The sequence below is a fragment of the Ochotona curzoniae genome, unplaced genomic scaffold (genome assembly GCF_017591425.1).
Source record: "Ochotona curzoniae isolate NIBS_2020 unplaced genomic scaffold, NIBS_Ocur_1.0 contig_523, whole genome shotgun sequence".
Lineage (NCBI taxonomy): Eukaryota > Metazoa > Chordata > Mammalia > Lagomorpha > Ochotonidae > Ochotona > Ochotona curzoniae.
Genome location: NW_024466459.1, coordinates 9,905,054 through 9,927,218, shown reverse-complemented (window position 1 = coordinate 9,927,218; position 22,165 = coordinate 9,905,054). Strand labels below are relative to the sequence as shown.

Below are 22,165 nucleotides of genomic sequence, written 5' to 3'. Positions count from 1 at the left end.
CCCTTGCCACTCCTGTCCTGTGGAATTTTTTGGTAGCTCTTCAGAGAGAAAAGGCGGTTACCATTAGGATGAATACCATCTGGACCCTCTACGAAATGAAAATGACCAAAACAAAGAGGAAATACCCAAACTGGCTAAAACTATGACGGGTCTTGAATCTGTTTCAGTAAATCCACTTTTCAGCATCAGAGTAGCTGACTCAGCCTGCAGAATCAGACACGGCCACGGTGCCAACGGGATCAACTGGCCACACAGCAAAGCAGAAAAGCGGGAAGTGACCTCATCGAAACTGGGCAACAGTACTAAAAAAAACTGTGACAAATTTGGAAGAAAAACAACAGAATTATCTGGTATAGTTTATTAATAGCATAATAGTAATAACAGAAAAGAAAAATTAAGTCAAAATATGAAAACAGCTGGGCAGTACAAAAACATTCCCCAGGAGCCCCATGTACTTGTCATTGTTTGGGGTCCATGCAAAAGAGAAGACTTGACAGTGACACAGTGTCCCAGGAGGGAAGAGCTAAGAGGAGCCTTCCCAGCAGCCGCAACTAGTGACCTCAGGGAGACAGGAGCACAGAGAGAGACAGGCAGCTCCCATCCATTCATTCATCCCAAATGCCTGCAATGGTCCAGACTAAGCCAAGCCACAGCCAACAGCCAAGTCTCCAGGGGAGGCAGGGATCCTGCGACTTGTGCCATCATCACCGCCTGGCAGGACGTGTACCCACAGGCAGCAGGAACTGGGAGCAGAGCTGAGGCTCAGACACAGGCCCTGTAACACAGGATGCAGGCAGCCCAAGCGGCATTGTTGCCATGGATCAGCTAAGCCAGACAATGGTGACAGGACCAACCATGAACTCTGTGAAAGTGCCAGTTTGGGCGAGGCTCTTGGAAAGCCGAGAGCCTCTGGTCTGTTGAATGTTATTGTCTGTTTGAGGGCATGCTGACCTCGGTAACTTCTGCTTTGTCTGCTGAGATGTTATTGCTTTTTAAATTAACAGATTGCTACCAGTGACCACCCTGCTGCTGTGCACGTAGCATGAGTTTTTGTATATTCCCTGTAGCTATAAAAACTCTATTTTCCTTCCCCTCAGCATGCTATCCTGCAAGATAGTTGCCGCCCTGTTTCATAATAAATTCATTTTCCTTGAAAGGTTGATGACTCAGCGTTTTGATTTACAACAGACTGCCTTTTTATAATAATAATAATATTATTATTATTGATTGATTGATTTGAAAGTCAGAGTTAACAGAGAGAGAAGGAGGGAAAGAGGGAGAGAGAGACCTTTCATCCACTTAGCCACACCCCAGATGGCCACGACAGTTGGAACTGGGCCAGGCGGGAGCCAGGAGGCAGGAGCCTCATCCGGATCTCCTGCGTGGGTGCAGGAGCCCAAGCACTTGAGCCGTCTTTCACTGCTTTCCCAGGTCATTAGCAGACAGCTGGATTGGAAGAAGAGCAGCCAGGACTTGAACCCATGCCTCAATAGGATATCAGGCAGTGGCTGTATGCACTATACCACCGTGCTAGCCCCAGACTGAGGACTCTTTTTTTTTTTTTTTAAATAATCTTTACATAGTTAATTAGGACACAAAGGGTCAAGGCTACAGGAAAGTGGGTAAGACCATTGTTTCCACATTCTCTCTTTCTTTCTGTTTTTCTGTATCTGGGGCAAGCAGGCAGACAAATGGAGAAACCCCATGCAGCCTCCCACCCATCCCAGGGTTCCCGACATGGGGCATGCTCCAAGGGCACTGCTCAGGAGGCTTTGAGAGCTCAACAGTTCTGAATTGCTGTTAGTCTCACCTTTCCAAACACGATGAAATCTCTCCAGAATCCACTGACTGACATAGCCTACGTCAGAGTCTCCGTTTGCCCAGATTTTCACTGCCACACACGGTTGGGGCAGATGAGTGATTTGTTGTGTCCTCCATGTCTGTTGTGGTACTGCGTGCAGACTGACAACTCTTAACAGAAAAATATAAAGATATCAAAGAATCCCTTTTTGTTTTTTTTTTTCTGTTCTTTATGACATCGAAGTATCCCAAGTCACCTAACTGCATTATGGAACAAAGGCCAAGCATGGCACTCAACGGGGTAAATCTACAAAGTCCAGATCCCAATCAGACCTTGCCAAGTGGGCATGGGCATTTGACCCAGAGGTTAGGATGAGTGCATCACACATCAGATGACCTGGGTTAGATTCCCAGCTCTACCTCTCAGTTCCAGCTACCTTCCAACACACATCCCGGAAGGCAGCAAGGGACGGTGCAAGTGACTGAGTCTGCCAGGCATGTGGGGGACCTGCGTTGTGATCCTGGCTCCTGGCTGTGGCCCAGCCGTGGCCAATGCAGAGAAGTGAGCAAGCAACTGGAACATATGCACTCTCTCTCCTCTCATTCCGTGTGTGTGTGTGTGTGTGTGTGTGTGTGTGTGTGTGTGTGTGTTGATGTCTCAAATAAAAAATGTGTGTGGGTGGTTGGACAATAATCAAGTAAGCAAAGAAGCAAGAAGTTGAAATCAGTAATAAGAAAAAAAAAGTCCGTCAGCCAAAACCAGCCCTAGTACTGACATGTATGTTTAGGGCTGGTAAATAAGAATGTTCTAATGATTCTTTTAAGCTCAGTTTCATAGTTTAAAGACAGAACAATTGAATGTATGAAGTGCAGATGTGAGAGATACTTTTCTCAAGATTCAAACTGAACTCCTAGAGGTGAAGAAGACAAAACCTAAGACGAGGAGTGCAGCGGGTCAGACACTAGGAGGAAGGGGTTGTGGTGTAGTGTGGAAAGCTGCTCCCTGCTAACGCACCTGGGAAGGCAGCAGGGGATGGCCCAAGTGTCGGACATCTGCACCCACACGGAGGACCAGAATAAAGCTCGTGGCTTCCAGCTTCAGCCTGGCCCAGCCCTGGCCATTGCTGTCATCTGATGAATGAATCAATGGATGGGAAATCTGTTTCTGCAACTTTGCCTTTCAAATATGTTAGTGAGTCTTTAAAGAAGAAGGAGGAGGAGGAGGAGGAAATGTTAGCGAACAGGAAGCTGTGTACAACAGAAAGCCTGGACTCCACTGGTGACATTTCCTGTCCCCTTACAGCTCTGTTTATGCAGTGACGCTTCTGCCACCACCCACCCTGGGCAGCTGACATGCTTGCCCTCACACAAGTGACAAATCCTCAGGGTGTCATGGCACATTTCTGTCACTGCCCTTTCTTTCAAGCCACACCAGGCTGTAACCCTGGCAGTACCAAGCATGTGCAAAGGGCAAGAGGGCTCACCGTTGAAGGGCTGGGCAAACCCAGGTGACCAATGCCCTTCATCTAGACCTGCCCATCTGGGACCTGCCGCTCTGTCTCTGCTCCTGGTCAAACCAACAAACCAGCACGACGGGCAGTTCTTTGGGTTCATCCCCTGAGCTCCCGGTGAACACTCCTTCTCCCCACCTTGTTGCTGGTGGAGTTCCAGCTGCCAGTGTAGTTCAGACTGCCGCTCACTGAAGGCCACTGGGGTATGGGTCTCTGCAGCACTACATCGTTATACCTGCTGCTTTCCCGTGTCTGCCAGTTTCCAGGTGTCCCTCGACTGTCATTTTTCCTCTCCTATTTCTGGGAATGTGTCCTCTCTGCTTCACACTGGCCAACGTTTCTCCATCTGTTTAAACGTGTCCACCATTTTGATTCTAGCTTCACTTGCCTTGAGAAAAAGATCCATTTATTTGAAATGCAAAGCAACAGATAGAGAAAGAGAAGGCAGTCTCCCACCCCTTGTTCCCTTCCCAAATGGCCACAGCAGCCAGCATTGGTCAGGTGGAAGCCAGGAACCAGAAATTCCATCTGGATCTGCCAGCAATGGGTGCCAGGGAGCCAAGGATTTGGGCCATCATCTGCTGCCTTCCCAGGCACATTACTAGGGAGCCGCACAAGAAGCAGAGAAGCCAGGACTAGAATTGGCACTGCCATATGGGATGCCACTTTCACAACCTATGGCTTAAACCTCCCCGCCACCTTATGGAGGCCCCTCCATGCCTTCTCCCCTCCCACCACTGGGCTTCAGCTGCCCAGTTGCAGGGCACTTCCTCATCCAAGCAGCTCTGTGCTCCTTGCCCAGGCGAGAGCCCCCAGCATCCCCCACCTCCAGGGAGCTTATTCCTGGGACTTCCCTGTGTTGTCTCCCAAGCGCAGGGTGTTTGCTGTTCCCTTCCCTTACACTTGGCTAACTCATGCTCTGACTTCCAGTCACCACTTGCCATTCATTCATTCGCTGAGCATTCACCAAGCACTCATTACACGCCAACCACTTCTGCCAGGTGCCAGAACACAGCAACAACACAAATTTGGTGCCCATCCTCAAGCTGACGTTCTGGTGCGAGGGCAAGAAAGGATAAGAAGCAAATGTGAGAAGTACCCAGCTTATGATGGCTGAGGAAGAAAGCAGAGCTGGGGCATAGGTGCAGGAAGGTCCCTGTTACACCAGGCTCCTGGCTGGGGTAAGGGTTCAAGGCAGAGATAGCAGCCAGTCCAAGGGTCCTGAGGCAGGCAGAAGAGGTCAAGGTGTCTGAAGCAGAGGAAATCAGAGAAAGGATGGAATGAGATGACCCCAGAAAAGCAGCAGGGATCACCAGCCCACACTTATCAGCCTTCATGGGTACTGTGAACTTCACTCAGACCCATGCCAGGAGCCACTAGCCTGGCCCTGAAGGGGTCACCCTAGCTATGGGGAGGAAAAGCAACTGGAAGAGGTAAAGAGGGAAACAGAGTCTCTGAGAGGCCACTGCCACCTTCTAGGTGCAAGATGACGGTGCTGGCACCAAGTAGGGAGCTGGGAGGGTACCCCAGCATCTCCTTTGTGTATTGTGGCTATCAGGAAATAACACTGCAAACCCAAGCACCACATGCAGCAAGTCACACGAAAGGTCCTTATTTGCACAGAGGGAGAGTGCGGCTCCAAGAAGCTGGAGCAGAGAGAGGAAGGAAGGCAGCGTGCTTTTATAGCACAGGGGTGGGTGCTGGAAGTATAGGGTCATGGGGATTGGTAGATGCAGCAGTGGGTGGGGCCAGGGATAAGGGACCGCAAGGGATTGGTGGATAGGCCTATCAGGGAACAAAATTAGGCACGGAACTAAAGAGCCCAAGTCCTACTGAAATGACACAAAAACAGAAACTTAAGGGAACTGAAACCTAAAGGAAGCAACTACTTAAAGTGGCAGTGGTCTAAAATGGAGGGGGTCTCAGCAGTCTTCAGGGCCAATACTCTAACCACTCCTCACAGCGGCCGTCCTGACCAGCTCTATGGGCACATTTGGTTAGCTTCCGAGTCCCCCATGGGGCCAGAAGATCCAGGAGGTGAAGGGTGGGGGGCTGTCTTGCTTGCCACCACCGGAGCTGGCCATAGGTGCTCTGCATGGTTTTGAATGAATAAATGACCAACACCAGATCAGTCTGCTCAAGCAGGAAGCCCAGCCACCTCTCCACTCTGAGGCTCAGCTCAGCATCCACTGTGCCCAGCACCTCCCAGGAACAATGATCGAGGAAAGCTGTCACAGCAGGGTGACACCTGCCACTCGACTCAGACCTGGGGTCCGCCAGCCACGCTCAGGGGCATCATCACGGCTGGCGATGGCTGTGCGTACTTTGTGCCAGAGATGACTCTGAATGCTCTCTGGTCTTTCTTCATTAAATCCTCGTGCCAACCAAATGGGCAGGTGCTACCCTACCTTTCAGAGGTAGAAATGGAGGTAGAAGCTTTATGATTGGGAGAGAGGCAGATGCCAGCAGTCTGAGCCATCCCTGAGGTGACCATCTTCCAAGGTCTGAACTTCCAGCTCTCTCCTAGTCCCACCCTCTCTGACCTCTGACCTGCAGAAGCTTCAGTCCCTAGAACCTTCCTCTGTTTTCCAGGCTCCTGTCTTCAGGCTGGCTTTTCTCCCTTCCAGTCCTGAAGGACCTGAAGGCATGTTACGGCCGCTCCTGCCTCATGTTGGGGGGTTCCCTTTACACCTCTGGAAGCTCAGATCCCCAGGCCCACTGCAAAGCTCCCCACAGTGTGAGGCAGACACGCCCACACTCACCAGAGATCTCAGAGCCTCACCACCTCCTTCCATTGGTCATTGGTCAGACCCCCTGAGGGCGGGCTTCAGGCAGCAGAGTCCAAATGTAGAACCAACTTGCCTGGTGTGATGGTGGGGGGCGGGACAGTGATGACTCAATGTAGAGGAAGCCTCGGCCCCTCACAGAAGCCCCAGATCAGAGAAGGGTCAAGCCAGGTCTGGCCCAGGAGCCTGCTGGGGAAGGCACTGAAGTGGGTTCAGACATGTTCCTTCTCCATCCTACAAACCCAGGGCTCCAGACACCAGGAGAAAAGTCCCATTTCTGAGCCATTGCCCTGTGTCCCCGGCTTAGGCCAGACCCTGGGAGTCAGAATATGAAATAATTGCTACCAGTTCTCTTGATTCTGGAGCATTTTTGAGAATTAAAATGTCAGGACTCCAGGTGCACCAAGGGTCTGACAGAGTCAGAGCAACATGGAGTAAGGAGAGGAGGGGGAGCGCATGCCCCCTAGTGGAAGCCACTGGAAGGTGGGGAAGGCTCGAGGGAGAAGCTGGTGGCTGTGTTCACTTGTTTTCCAGGGGATGGGAAGCCAGCTTCCACTTCTGAGCACTGATTGGGAAGGGTTGGAGGCTGAGCTTGGAATTCAGGTCAGCTGGTATCCCTGCTGAGTGATGGCTGAAGGGAGGTAGGACTGGGAATGTGTGTCACCTTTCCAGGTCTGAGTCATCGCAGAGTTTACAGACACCAACAGAGTGGCGCTGTCCCCAGGGGCTTTGTCCTCTGAGCATCACAGACGTTTACCCTCCTTCTGGCCACCATGCCCCAGTCTTTGGCCAAACCTGCCAGGTCTCCAAGTCCCCAGGAGTCATGGAGCTTCCAATGAATCTCTTCTGGGACCAGGCAGCCCCCATCAGACCCACAACAGCCAGGAAACCTCCCTGAACTGCCCTGGATCAAAGAACCCACTCCCAGGCTACAGCCCTTGAGCCTCCCTCCACAGCCACCCCACCACCTCATTCTCTCCAACTTTCCTATCATCCGTCTTCTGAGATCTGTACGGACCAGTTCTAAATTTGAGTGAAGGCAGAAAATCCAGCCCAGAAGAAGCCTCTGTATTGTTGCTCTGGCTCAGGGCACTGGTGCGGATAGAGAGGTAAGAGAGCCAGAAGGAGCCCTGAAGGCAGGACAAGGCAGTGCAGAGGACCCTGGGCAGGAGCTTGGCTCTCCCGGGGACACTGGGACTGCATTAGTCCTGGCTGTCCCGATTGGGCTGTGTCCCCACCTGCAGAAGGAGGACACAGACACCTGAGTTCGCACAAGTGGTCTCCAAGTGCTGGAGGGAAAAAACATCCTCCAGGTGACCCCTCTCCACTATCAATTTAGACAGCTTCTAGACCCTGTTTCATCTGAACATTCTACAACATTTGAGACATCTCTACAACGAAGAAATGCCGCAGTGTCACCTGTTTTCTAAGGGTGGACGTTTTGGCACAGTCACAATTTGGGTCACCTACATTTTGTATATGAGTACTCAAGATTGAGTCCTGGATCCTCCACTTCTGATCCAGCTTCCTGCTAATGCACCTGCCAGGCAGCAGATGGTGGCCCAAGGGCTTGGGTTTCTGTCCCCTGATGGAGGTGCTGGCTCCTGGCTTAGCCTGGCCCCATTCTGGCTACTGCAGACACTTGAGGCATGAACCAGCCAATGAAGATATTTGTGCTCTCTCTCTATTACCATGCTATTTATTGGAAAGGCAGATTTACAGAGAGAAGGGAAGACAGAGAGAAAGATCTTCCATCCACTAGTTCACTCCCCAAATTACCACAATACATGGAACCAAACCAGTCTGAAGCCACGAGTTTCTTCCAAGTCTCCCAACTGGGTGCAGGGTCCCAAAAGTTGGGCCATCCTGTACTGCTTTTCCAAGCCACAAACAGGGAGCTGCATGGGAAGTGGAGCAATCGGGAAACAAATCAGTTCCCATAAAGGGTACCAGCACTGCAAGGCAGAGGATTAACCAATTGGGCTGCCATATTGCCCCACAAATAAGTAAGTCTTGTAAAATATTATCTAAGGTAGTATAAATAGCCTGTAAGTAAGTTATGAATAATAGTTGATGTGCACCTATAACACCCCCAATCCAGATTAAGATAATTTATTAAAAAATTTTTTCTTTCCTGAATCAATTATAGAATGCAATTCCCTGTGTAAATCTGCAGGATCCAGAAGATCAACTTCCACCAGCGTCCCACTGCCTCACGGCCTCCAGCGTCCCACTGCCTCACGGCCTCCAGCGTCCCACTGCCTCACGGCCTCCAGCGTCCCACTGCCTCACGGCCTCCAGCGTCCCACTGTCTCACGGCCTCCAGCGTCCCACTGTCTCACGGCCTCCAGCGTCCCACTGCCTCACGGCCTCCAGCGTCCCACTGTCTCACGGCCTCCAGCGTCCCACTGCCTCACGGCCTCCAGCATCCCACTGTCTCACGGCCTCCAGCGTCCCACTGCCTCACGGCCTCCAGCGTCCCACTGCCTCATGGCCTCCAGCGTCCCACTGCCTCACGGCCTCCAGCGTCCCACTGCCTCACGGCCTCCAGCGTCCCACTGCCTCACGGCCTCCAGCGTCCCACTGCCTCACGGCCTCCAGCGTCCCACTGCCTCACGGCCTCCAGCGTCCCACTGCCTCACGGCCTCCAGCGTCCCACTGCCTCACGGCCTCCAGCGTCCCACTGCCTCACGGCCTCCAGCGTCCCACTGCCTCACGGCCTCCAGCGTCCCACTGCCTCACGGCCTCCAGCGTCCCACTGCCTCACGGCCTCCAGCGTCCCACTGCCTCACGGCCTCCAGCATCCCACTGCCTCACAGCCTCCAGCGTCCCACTGTCTCACGGCCTCCAGCGTCCCACTGCCTCACGGCCTCCAGCGTCCCACTGCCTCACGGCCTCCGGCATCTCACTGTGTCACGGCCTCCGGCGTCCCACTGTGTCACGGCCTCCGGCGTCCCACTGCCTCACGGCCTCCAGCGTCCCACTGCCTCACGGCCTCCAGCGTCCCACTGCCTCACGGCCTCCAGCGTCCCACTGCCTCACGGCCTCCAGCGTCCCACTGCCTCACGGCCTCCAGCGTCCCACTGCCTCATGGCCTCCAGCGTTCCACTGTCTCACGGCCTCCAGCATCTCACTGCGTCACGGCCTCCGGTGTCTCACTGTCACACGGCCTCCGGCGTCCCACTGCCTCACGGCCTCCAGCGTTCCACTGCCTCACGGCCTCCAGCGTTCCACTGCCTCACGGCCTCCAGCGTTCCACTGTCTCACGGCCTCCAGCGTCCCACTGTCTCACGGCCTCCAGCATCTCACTGCGTCACGGCCTCCGGTGTCTCACTGTCACACGGCCTCCGGCGTCCCACTGCCTCACGGCCTCCAGCGTCCCACTGTCTCACGGCCTCCAGCGTCCCACTGCCTCACGGCCTCCAGCAGCTCCACTTCCCAGTTTATCATGTGTGTGCCTGCATGCATGTGGTGTGTGTGTACTCTCTGAAATTGAGGTTCTGCTCTACAAACTGTCCCTTCTTCCTTTGTGACCATTTTCCATGGACCAGCTGATTTCTCATCACGCTTCCACCTCCAAGATCCCAGATGACAAACACTAAATAGTCTGACTTTTAAATCAAGTGCAGCAGAGTTTCAAGAAGAAGAAGAAGATGAAGAGGAGGAAAAAGAAGAGGAGGAGGAGGAAGAAGAAGAACAAGAAGTTGCTGTTTATGAGAACTGTCTCCTGTCTGGCTGCCACCCAAAACACCAAGCTCAGTTAACAGTTCTGTCAAGGTGTCTGGCCCAGAGCAGCACTTGGTGAGCAAGTGTTGACTGACAACCCTGTCTGCTGAGGCTGAAAACATGAGGTCTCTCTGGAGTGAAAAAGTGAAAGCCAACACTTTGATGATAAGCAAGAATGTCCCAGAATTCTCTCTACAACCACAGCCAAGTCCCGGTGTCATGGTAGATGCCCAGTGCTATTAGCTACCTGTCACCTGGCCTCGTCCCTGCACCTGTGCAACTGTACCTGGGGCTGTGGTCACTGGCAAGCCATCAAAGGTCATTGAGGGAGGGCTGGGGACAGATGGAAATGAGGAATGTAGCCAGGAAGGGCTTGAGCTGGCAGAACCTTAGCCATAGGAGTTACAAATCAGACACCACTTTCTGACACTAAACCTTAGCAGGCGCTTGAACCTGCCATTCAACCAGACATCGCATCAAATGTTTTGCTGGACAATGTGGGAGATTGCTTCTAACAAGCACAGCCAATGCTCATTGCCATGACGTCCCCCAGACCTGGCTGAGGCCTGCTTCCTTACCTATTCTTTCTATCATCTCCTTGTTGGATCGCTAAGTGGAGGGAAGAGAAAGCTGTAAGTGGAGGAGAAGGGGAGCTTGGTAATACAACAGGTAAGCCACAGCTTCCCACATGTCCAAGTAGCTTGGGTCAAGTCCTGCCCACGCTTCCAGTGCAGCTCCCCACTCATGTACCTGGGAGCCAGCAGATGATGTGACCCAAGCACTTGGGCCTCCACCACCCACATGGGAAACCTGGATGGAGGTCTTGGCTTCTGGCTTCAGCCTACCCCAGTTCTGGTTGTTGCAGCTGATAGACAACAGAGCCAGCCCTTAACAGATTCAGGTCCTCTAACTACCAGCCACCTGACTCCACTCTGCAAGGCCACTATCCCAGCTCTCCAAAGGAAGCAAAGTCCTATTTTAGTGACTTCATGGGGTACAACCATTGATTTGTGGCCAGTCATTGCAGACCCCACAGCACTCCCTCTGCCACCCCTCCCCGGAGCCTGGACCTCCCATCTGCTGTGCTTCCTGCCACAGGGAAACCGCCAGGCTGGGGATGAGGTCACGAAATGACGGGGTTGGGGAAAGACACAGACAGAGCAAGACACTGGGAGGTTGCGCCAGTCTGTCTTTAGTGCGTCTCACAGCCATTAATTACTCGGCTGGCAGGCCATGACGTCATGGCTGATGGGACAAGTGCTGGGGCACCTTCAATGTGGCCTTGTGGAAACAGGGAAGGCACAGCACTGGGTCCTCATCCTCAGAGCTTGTCTTTAAAATAGCCCCCTGTCCCCACTCCCAACCCAGACACCTCTGCAGCTCCAGGACCTCACTTCCAGCATAGCTGTCGGGTGTCTGCTGGCTGATGTCTGTTTGACAGTCACAAACCCCTGACTTGGTCACATTTTGCCTGACGAGTACCGTTTTTCTCCCCCTGCCTGTGTCTGAATTTAGGAGAAGCAGGTGAAAGAAGACTGCCCATCTGTTCTCACTTCTAAAATGCCAGGTGTAAAGAAAAGTCACTCTGGATTACAAACAGGCCACACAGTCACAGAAAGTCACTCTTGATTCCTCCCGTCGCTCTGCCATCTTTCTTGCTACTTTAATTTCTCTCCGGCTTGGCCCACCTGTATTCTCTCTTCCAGTGTTCCCCCATCCCCTGGGCAGGGCACTTCTGGCACAAAGGGGAAGGAGGCCACCACCCCTGACAGTGAGTCCCTAGGAGTCTCTCTCATCCCACCCTGGACTGGTCCTTATACCTCTTCACCCTGGTCTCTGTCTTTACAGCATTCAAACAAGGGTTTGTTTGTTTTCACTCATCCATCCTTTCCCATTCTTTTGTTCTTTGTGTGATAGAATGTTGAAACACAAAACCACTCTTCTGTAGCCTCTTCATAGGCCTCAGCGTCCTTTAAGCCCATGATTCTACTGCCCAACTCCTGGCTTCCAGGTCAAGGTCAGCCAATGGCCCCAGTTTCCATCACCAGCTCCATATTTCAGCCAGAGGAAGCAAGGAACGGGGAGAGAAAGGCTTGTTCTTCTTTCTAAGGGCATGACCCCTGACCACAGATCCCACACACTAGAATGTAGCCATGTCACACAGCTATCTGCAAGGGAGCCCCGAAACATTTTGGCTTCCCAGCTGTGTGCCCAGGTAGATCTTCTGCTGCTATAAAAATAAAAATAAAGATCATGCACATATTATGGGGTCTGCATGTAATTAATCCCTTCCTCCTACTGAGCTGGAATTCTCCCTCATCTCTTTGGGAAGCTAGGCCCTTTCTAGGTAGCCTTCCGGAGCACACTGGTTGAGAGGGGGGAAAAGCAGCCACAGTTGAGCGTTTCCCAAACTTGCCTTCATGGTAGGATCATCCTCAGAGCTTCATGATGCTGCCTGTTCCCCGGCCTCACTCCAGCAGACCCGGCGTGAGAAAGTCCACAAGATCCATATTTTGATAAGGGCTCCCAACCTTCCCAGTTCTGAGGGAACAATTCTGAAATCGGCCTGTGGGGGTACGGCGAGATCTCCCACCCCCGCCAGGTCTGGTCGTTAGGTCTTGTCTGTACTCTCCCCAGCCGGTGGGCACTCGGTCTACATAAGGAGCCCAGCCTGCGGCCCAGGTCTGATCACAGCAGCTCACATGGATGGTGCACCACCGTGAGCCAGCACCATGATGGGGTTTATGGAGGACTCTAATTTAATCCACATGAAAACTCCAACTAACTGTGTAAACCGTGAAACTCCCTTGGTGTCAGTATCTGTTGCCGTGCTTTGGGCAGTAACAGCTGTCTTAAGCATTTGCTGGTCAAGTTAAATAAAATAATTATAGAGCTTTTGGCTCAGTGTCCAGCATGGTAGTAAATGCTCGAGAAGTATTGATCCCTTTTTAAAAATGAATTATTTAAAGATCTTTTTTATTTTAAAGGCAGAGTTACAATGAGGAGAGGCACAGAGAATCTCCTATCTGTTGAATCAATTCTCAAAAGGCTATAACAGCCAGAGACAGGCTGATCTGAAGCCAGGACCTAGGAGCTTTCTCCAAATTTCCTGCATAGGTTCAGGGACTCAATGACCTGAGCCGTCCTCTACCATTGTCTGAGGCCAGATGCAGAAAACTGGATTGAAAGTGGAGCAACCAGGACTTGAACAGGTGACCACAGGGGATGCTGGTGCTGAAGGCTGAGGCTTGGCCTCCTACATCATGGCCAGCCCCCTAAACACTGATTTTTTAAAAGTCATGCCCTGAGGTTGGTGGTGTGGTGTATTGGGTTAAGCCACAGCTTGTCACACCAGCATCTCCTATCAGAGTGCTGGGGTTTGAGTCCCAGCTATTCTACTTCTGATCCAGCTTCCCGTTAATGCACCTGGGAATGCAGCAGGAACCGGTCCAAGTACAAAGAGATCTGTGGCCCACATGGAAGACCAGGATGAAGTATATGGCTCCTGGCTTCAGCCTGGTCCATCCCTGGTTGTACAGCCATTTGAGGAGTGACTCGGTTGATGGAAAATATTTTGTCTCTCTCTCTTTCTGTTACTTCACCCTTCAAATAAATAAGTAATCTGTAAAATGCAAATCTGATCCAGTAACCGTGCAAGCATGAAGTGCCTCCAGAATCAAGTCTGAATCATTCTAGTTTTAGGGTTTTCAGACATTATCAGCAAGCTTCACGAAGTTTATCCTTCTAGCCCAGAAGTTTATCCTGCTACAAACCATGGCCACATACAAACATCTCAGCCTTCCTAATGCATAAATACAAATAAGCAACCAAGTATCCCTAGGCACTTGGCAAAGAAAAACTCAGCTGCATGAAGGAGAAAAACTATCATGACTAATAAAACTGACCCTGGGCAAAGTAGAGATAATTTTAGGAACAGGAGAAGTTTTTAACATTTGAAGACATTGGAAAAGACACTGTCTCCATAAGACAGAGGTAAAACGAAATTGAGTAAGATAGCTCAAGAAATTTAAAAATAGAAAAGTCATGATCAGCAGTTTCAGTTCAAGGTTTATACTCTAAAGAATTGAAAGAGCCCCTCAAAGAGGTGTTCATTTGTGTGTTCCTGGTAGTTTCAGTCACAGTAGCCTTGGGGTCAATGCAGTGGCTCAACAGACTAATCCTTTGCCTGCAACTGCTGGCATCCCATATGGCTCTGGTTCATGTCCAGGCTGCTCCACTTCCAACCCAACTTTCTTCCTATGCCCTAGGAAAGCAGCAAGGATGGCCCAAGCCCCTGGGACTCTGTACCTACTTGGGAGACCCAGAAGAGGCTCCTGACTCCTGACTTCAGATCAGCTCAACTCTGACGGTTGTGGCCATTTGGGGAGTGAACCAGCAACTGGAAGATCTTTTGTTCTGTCTCTCCTTTTCTCTATAAATCTAACTTTCCAAGAAAAATAAACAAATCCTTGGTAAAAATTGTAATGGTCACAGTAGCCAAAATGTGGAAGCAACTAAGTGTGCATCAACAGATGAATGGAGGGCAAAATGTGGTGTCCACCAAAGGAATATCACTCAGCCTTCCACAGGTTGGAGCTTTGACACATAACTCAACACGAAGGAGCTTCGAGAAGAATATGCCAAGTGAAACAAGCCAATTCCTGCATGATTCCACCCACATGAGGTGCTTAGAGCATGCCAATTTATCAAAGCAAAAGAGAATGGTGAATGCCAGATGCAACACGGAAGGTGAAGAGATCCGTTAACAGCTGTGGAGCTTCTCAAGGTGAATGAAACATGCTCTGGGTGTTGTCTGCTCCACAAAGTGAGAGAATGAACAACCACGTGCGTCCACCCCAACATTGTTGAGATGGTAACAAGCATAGCATGTGTGTTTTACCATCATTTTAGAAGCATTTTTAATCAGAACAAAATGTTAAAAAGAACTTTGCTAGAACTTAGTGAATCTTAGAGATTTTTTTAATGAGGATAAGAAAATAGACTACTTCACAGAACAAAAAGGTAAGATGGATGTTAGGAGATCTCTTTTTTTAAAAAAAAGTAGAACACCATAAACAATAGTAATAATTAAGAGGAGGGACCATTATTTAATCCAGAATCCCCCCCTCCTCAAAAAGAGACATGGCTTCAGATTTGAAGGGTTTACTGGGTTCCTTGTTCAGCAGATATGAAAAGGGATACAATTACATATGTTAACATGTACTTTCAGGAAACTATGAAGCAAGACAAGATCTTAAAATCTCCCAAAGAAAAAAAAAAGTAAATAGTAACAGCCCATCCCAGAGCAACTGCCTATTAGCAACAGTGAGTTAGAATACTATCTCCTTTAACATCATAAAAAACAAGGCCAGTTTTTGAGCGTGGGGAAAACAGTCTTCAACTGGAATTCCAAATCCTGCCCTGAACTGAGTCAAAAGAGAACTGTCAGGTATGCAAAAAATCAAAAAGTCCTTTGGTGGTCCCTTTCTTAAGTTACTTGAGTATATTCTCAAGTAACTTCCTCAACCAGTTAAAAGAAAAGCAAACCAAGTTCAGGAAGAAGTAAACCAAGAAGAGGAACAGTGAGCCGCAGAAAATACTGAACTCATCCAACAATAGAACCAAGGAGCACAGCAGGATCGCAGCTAGCAAAAGTCCCAGAGACTGGTTCATGGAGCAAGCAGAGAGCATATTACAGCAACTGGAAATGCAATTGCTAACTGGAAGATCTTTCTTTATGTCTCTCCTTCTCTCTGTAAATCTTCCTTTCCAATAAAAATAAATAAATCTTTTTAGAAAGCAATTAGAAAGTCACAATTTAAAGGCAAGAAAATCTCAAAAAAAAAATAAAAATAAATACAAGAACATCTCTACATGCAAAAAAAAAAATCTAGGACATGAGCTAACATTGTGGCGTAGTAAGTGAAACTGCCACGTGCAATGCTGGCAAGTGCTGGCAGGTGCTGGTCTGTATGCTGCTGTTTCATTTCTGATTCAGTTCGCTGCTTATGGCCTGGGAAAAGTAAGAAAAGATGGAAAGTGCTTGAGCTCCTACCACCCATGTGGAAGAGCCAGAAGAAGCTCCTGGATTGTGACTTCAGGCTACCCAGCCCCAGCAGTTACAGTCATCTGTGGATGGAAAGATCATCTTTAAAAAAAGAAACCAATATGTATCAGGCATGAGATTGATTGAAAGTCAAGGGAGAAAAATGTATACCAAAGAGAGAAAATGTTAAGAGCATAATGAGACACATAGATCTGTTCTCCACGGGGCCTGCGGGGGCGGGAGGGGGGTCAGGGACGGGAAGCAAGCACAGGCAGAACTTTTTGGTGTTTTCAATGTCCCACTGTTTCCTGAAGTTCATCCGTTCACCTCGAGAAGTCCAATCACAGGCCTCACAAGAGCCTCTTGCACAAATGCAGGGGCTCCCGGGCTTTGTTTGCGTAACCAATCTCCGCGGCATATCTACAGGACAGATATTCTGGGAACGATGCATGGTAAGTGAAACTTGACCTTTCACATACATTGGTTCATCTACTGTTCATGAAACTCCAGTGAGGCACACATAGCTTCTCCACCTGCTGCACACTCAGCTGCAGGCAGACAGTCCTGGAGGACAAGGAAACCCGAAAGAAACATGCCCCTTGTAACCTGAAGCCCAGTTCCTTCCCTCTGTGCTGATATTGACTGCAAAGGCTGGCAGTCACAGCCACCTGCTGAAAACCAACGCCACCACAGAGGGGTAAGCCCTGTCCCAGGCACAGCCCCCAGTGCCCAAGGTGGGCAGTCTCTTCCATGCAGGACAACTTGACCCACAGAAGGACCCAGCATCAGGTCTTCCTTTATGGCATCTTAAAACTTGCCAGGATTCTTCTAGGTCCTTCACATGAATTAAACCATTGGCTTTTTTGAACAATACCATGAAGATGAGACTCTTTCTTTTAATCTCCATTTTGTGGATAGAAGAGAGATCAAGGAATCTGACCCAAGAAGATAACTAATAATTATCAGAGCTGAGATTTGAATTCTGGAGCCTGTGGTCTGAACCAAAACCAGCACTCCCCTTCTCCCAAGCCTGTTACTCTCAATTTCTTGGGCTCATGTGTGTTTTGGAGAAGGAATGAAATCTCTACAAGAACTCTTCTCACTTGAAAAAAAAATACAGGTAAGCAGAAATTTGCACATTTCAGGGACTTGAGGGACCCTCCGTAAGTCTCTATGCCTGTGAAGCTCACACAGGAGGGAACCATGAAGGGACCAAAAAGAGCTGTGGCAGCGCCCCAGGACTTGGCCTCTGCCCCTGCTGGCGGATGGAGAGCGCGCTGCGTTGCAAAGGATATGCTCCTTCACTTAAGTCAAGACGGCTGGCTCACAATCACGCAACGCCCGGCAGCTCGGCTAGCTGAATGCGAAACGCACCGACCATTCACTGGACTCAAACCCTGGGTCCCTCCCCGCATCCTGGAGTCACGAGACAGCATTTGGGACGCACAGCAGAGCAATTCTGATCCCAGGTATACAAACAGGAGTGTCGCTGCCCGTGGTGCTGAATCGCCGCGCCGCCACGGAGCTGTCCAGGGTGGAACACGCATGCGGCCAGGCCGGTGGGGTGCAGACCCCGGCCAGCCACACCGAGCAGAGCCCGGCCGAACGGCTGCGGGTGCTGACGCAGAGCGCGGGGACCGCCAGGAGCAGTGAGCTCCAAGCCGGGCATGGACCTGCAGAGACCCGACTCCTACCAGGGAGGAGCTGGCCCCTACTTCAACGAGCAAGTTCTGCATAAGGTAAAAAAAAAATCTCCTTCCCCAGTCCCGCGGCTGGGAGCGGGCGTCGTCATCAGTTCTATTCGCTGATTTTGCTTTGGGACTTAAAGAGAAACTAACCCGCATTTGGGGGAGCTTAGAGGACCCTTTCTGTTCGCTGCTAGAAACTGGCGTGTGAACTCTGGGGGAGGGGCCTCCGCAGAAGGAAAGGTGTTCAGTCTGTTCAATCCCTCCTGCTGGGTACCCCAGGACCTTGGCTCTCCTCACTACTCAGGGAGCTGTGTTCATCCTTCCACGCTTTACAAGTTCTCAGCCGGGCTAGATCTGGTAGCACTGTTCGATTTGGTGGATGCTGGACATAGACACGATCTACTGCAGAGGCGTGCTGTTGTTTTCTGACCAGAGTCCCCTGTGGCCGGCTCCAGAGAGCTGCCCCTGGGCTGCAGCTCACTCTCTGCCTCTTGATAATGCTTACTGATTTCAAAGCTTCTGTCCTTGTCCAAGTTTCTTATGCAACTCAATTTTCTGAAATGAAGTTCTCCTCCTGGAGTGGTTGTTGAGAATAATCAGCCGTCTCTCTCAGGACAGCACCTTTCATTAACCGTCTACCTCTTCGTAAGAATCCAAGCCTCACAATTGCCATCAGAAGTCGTGGTTGTTCCTTATGCTTTCCTCCATAATCTATGCCCTCCTGCCTCAGTCCTGGTGCTGCCTACTTTGTCAAATCCCAATTTCTATGCAAGGCTGCACAAGGTCCTGTACTTGGAATTTTTAAGCAAAAAATATCACCCTGAAAAGTTTATGATTGCAAGCTTGTTCCACCTTTCTCAATTACACAGTTCATTTTGAGGAAACTGGGGTCCAGGCAGACAAAGGGACTTGCCCAAGAGAACAAGGTTGCAAGGGGAAAAGCTGCTGCTACAGCTAAACATCATGATTCCAACTCTAGTGACCTTCCTCTAGATCCTTGCTAAACTTCTCACCAAAATGTGATCCGTGGAGCTGTAACACTGGGATTTCCAGGGAGCTGGTTACAAACCAGACCTGCTAGGGCCCGGCGCAGTGGCACAGTGGTTAAGGTCCTCGCCTTGCACGCCCAGGATCCCATATGGGCGCGGGGGTTCTAATCCCGGCGGCCCTGCTTCCCATCCAGCTCCCTGCCTGTGGCCCGGGAAAGCAGTTGAGGATGGCTCAAAGCTTTGGGACCCTGCACCCACATGGGAGACCTGGAAGAGGCTCCTGGCTTCGGATTGGTATAGCATCGGCTGTTGCGCTCACTTGGGGAGTGAATCATTGGATGGAAGATCTTCCTCTCTGTCTTTCCTCTCTGTATATCCACCTTTCCAATAAAAATAAAATAAATCTTTAAAAAAAAAAAAAGAAAAGAAAAGAAACCAGACCTGCTAGGTGTGAATCTTCAATTTAGCAAGATGCCTAGGAGGTACATTTTCATCATAAAGTTGTTTTTTGGTTTTTTTTGTTTTTGTTTTTTTGTTTGTTTGTTTTTTAAACACAGCTCTGTGTCATACTGGCTATTCCAGACACAACTGAAGGAAACGTGACTATGGAAGAAAGTGGGTGGTCTGTAGATTCAATTAGCCAGGCAACGTCTCCTCCCAGGTCCCTGAACTCCAAGGGGACTGAAACAGAAAAATTACCTATATTAACCACCACTAAGAGTGAGCCAGAGTAAGTTCTACATTCTTTCTGGTTGTAACTCTTACCCTAGAAAAAGCACATGCAAGCAAAGGAGGATAATCGCAGAATCATCCTGGTGATCAGACTTACAGGTCACTGTAAGTTTAAACCATCTCATAAAGACATAGTTATTTATTTTTGAACATTGTGTTGTAATCAGAAAAAAGAGACCAAAAAATAAAAAGAAACAAAAGAAAAAGTTTTAAAATTAAAAATTTTTAAAAGGTTGTGTTGTTCAGTTTTCAAATGACTGATTGAATGTGGTCTTTATTAAATCAATTACCCACACATGAAATGCGGGGGGTAGCTCATGAGAACTCATTTCCTCTGGGTTTATTGATCACTGCTAAATTGAAAGGGAGAGATAGAGAGAGAACCTTGTTTCAACAACTTGTTTCAACAACAAGTTCTGACAGATTCTAAAATGGTGTCTTTTTGCTGCTGGTAAATGCTCTCTCTCTTAAGCTGGTTGTGAGCACCTTGAGATTCAGAGAGAGACTTGACCCGCATGAGATTCAGCTGAGGGACGCATGTGTTTGAAGGGAATCTTTACATTTTTATATAGGACTGAGAGCCTCCTCCTGACACTATTTTATAATGTGCATGATTTTTTATTGTGATTCAGTTTAAAATATGTATGCTTTAAATGATCACCTATTTTCATACTTGAAGTTTACTACAAAGCCCAAGATTCTATTGATTAAATAAAACACACTGATCACAAAAGAGAGGCAGGAATTCCCTCCAACTTTGGTTGCTCAGAAGTTTTTAAAAACTTATTTCTTTTTATTTTATTTGAGAGACACAGAGAGACCACCTTCCTCACTCACTACCAAATGCCTGCAAAAGCTGGGCCTGAGCCAAGCTGAAACCAGGAGTCCAGATCTTACTCCGGGTCACCCAAGTGTTTGGAAGGTACCCAAATACCTGAGTCACCATGTTCTTTTTCCAAGGGTTGGTGTTACCAGGGAGTTAGATCAGAAACAGAGGAGCCAGAACTAAAACCAAGGCTCTCTAATATGAGATGTAGCATCCCCAACTGTGACTTTCCCACTGCATCAAATGCCCTCTGCTGCTAGAAAATTTTAAATGAATGCTGATCAAATATAGCATGACCCAAAGAAGCCCACCTCTTGTATGTATACCTTGATGGGTTACCACAAAGTGAACACACAGGTGCAACCACTACCAAGAGGAAGGAGAACCTGGCCAACTTACAAAAACTTCCGCATTCCCTCCCCCGATACTCTCCCTGTCCTCCTCCACAGAGATGACCACAGATAGGAAGAAGTATCATTTAATGCTTTCACAGTGCAGCCAGATGCTATGTGGGATAGCCCAAGAAGCCTGCCAGGGAGATGTTGTCAGGGGGATAAAATCTCAGAGTAAGAACAATTCAATTTTTTGGTGACTTTCAGCAACATCGGCAAATTTTGCTTTCTGAGCTATAAAATAGGAATAATAAATCTTGGCTTATTATGGTTTCATTGTTTATTTGAGGGGGAAAGAGACAGACAGAGCTTCCACCTACTAGTTAACTCTCAGTTTCCTCTAAAACCCAGGTCTAGGCTAGGGATGCAGAAACCCAATGCAGGAGCCAGAAACCCAATCCAAGTCTTCCATGGAAGTATTAGGAACCTAGTTACTTGATCCATCACAGCTGTCCTCCAGGGTCTACACAAGCAGGAAACTGGAGTCAGGAGCTTCTGATGGGGGAATATAGGCATCTTAACCAACAGGTTAACACCTGATACGTGACTTTCTCCTTTTTAAGTAAGGATGCCAGATAATACAGTACAAAGCATGTATATAATCTCTGGAACTTAGGAAGCATTCAATAAATGATGGTTACAATGGGGCACACATCTTGGGCTCTAAAGCAATTTCAGCAGGTAACACATGAGAAAGCTTTGCACAGAGAGCGACAGCTTGTACACACAGGAATTTCAGAGACACAACCTGCACAACCCACCCAAACAGCATGACTCCTGACTTTCTTGGGTGAATATCTCCTTTCTGTGGAGGATGTGCTGGTCAGACTTCAGCTATAACAACTAAAATATCTGAAAAGTCCTTTCTAAGAAGGGCAGAAGCTTTACTGCAGTTCACAGATCAGGAGGTCCCATTGGTCTGGTGTCTGATAAGGGCAATAATGGCAAAACACATATTGAGAGGAGACATGAAGAGCCAGAAAGGAGAGAGAGAGAGAGAAGCTATACTGAGCTTATATAACCAGCCCTCTTGTGAGAACTTTCCTAAGACCAACCTGTAATGACCTAAATAAAGACTTCTCACTTTGCTCATCTCATGGATACCACAACAAATACACCTTTAATCCATAAGTCATTAGCACTAATATATTCGTCATTAGTGTAAGACCTTGGAGACCAAGCCCCTCAATGCATGGACCTTTGAAGGATGCCCAAACTACATTAACAGACAAGACTAAAACACAATGAAACACCTCACTGAAACTCTCCAGACCGTATGCAACATCATTTCAGTAGCACTTGCACTTGATATGCTCACAAGAGTTGCAGCCTGACCTGGATGAGCCCAAATAACTCTTACAGGTCACTTGGAGCGTGGGCTTGACACTAGGAACTGCTCAGAAACACTGAGTTCATCTTATGCTTGGAGATTTTCGAGTGGTTGTTCTTATGAATCTGAATATTTGATGCAACTAAATCATTTAAAACATGTGAACAACCTTGCTCCTCTCTCTTCCCTGGAGAACTCCCATCCCCATCTCCTGACAGTGGTACAACGTCAGGAGCCATCAAGGGCCATGTTGAAAGTCAAGCTCTCAGGAGCAGCCTGTGGATTGGCTCCTGGCTGTGCCGCAGCTTGACTTTAAGCTCAGGGAGGGGCGAGCTTTCT

At 49.2% G+C, this 22,165-nt stretch overlaps 2 protein-coding genes across 2 annotated transcripts in view; one reads left to right on the top strand and one right to left on the bottom strand.

The window, feature by feature from the left end:
- The window catches only part of CD300LF (CD300 molecule like family member f), a 74,943-nt gene that overhangs the window by 24,778 nt on the left and 28,000 nt on the right, over nucleotides 1-22,165 (bottom strand). The gene's annotated exons all lie outside the window — the stretch shown is intronic.
- RAB37 (RAB37, member RAS oncogene family) overlaps nucleotides 17,391-22,165 on the top strand; it is a 67,618-nt gene continuing 62,843 nt past the window's right edge. Inside the window, exon 1 of the mRNA XM_040989724.1 lies at nucleotides 17,391-17,608. Within this exon, the coding sequence (XP_040845658.1) occupies nucleotides 17,537-17,608 (72 nt within the window). The 5' untranslated portion in view covers nucleotides 17,391-17,536. The remainder of the gene's footprint in view (nucleotides 17,609-22,165) is intronic.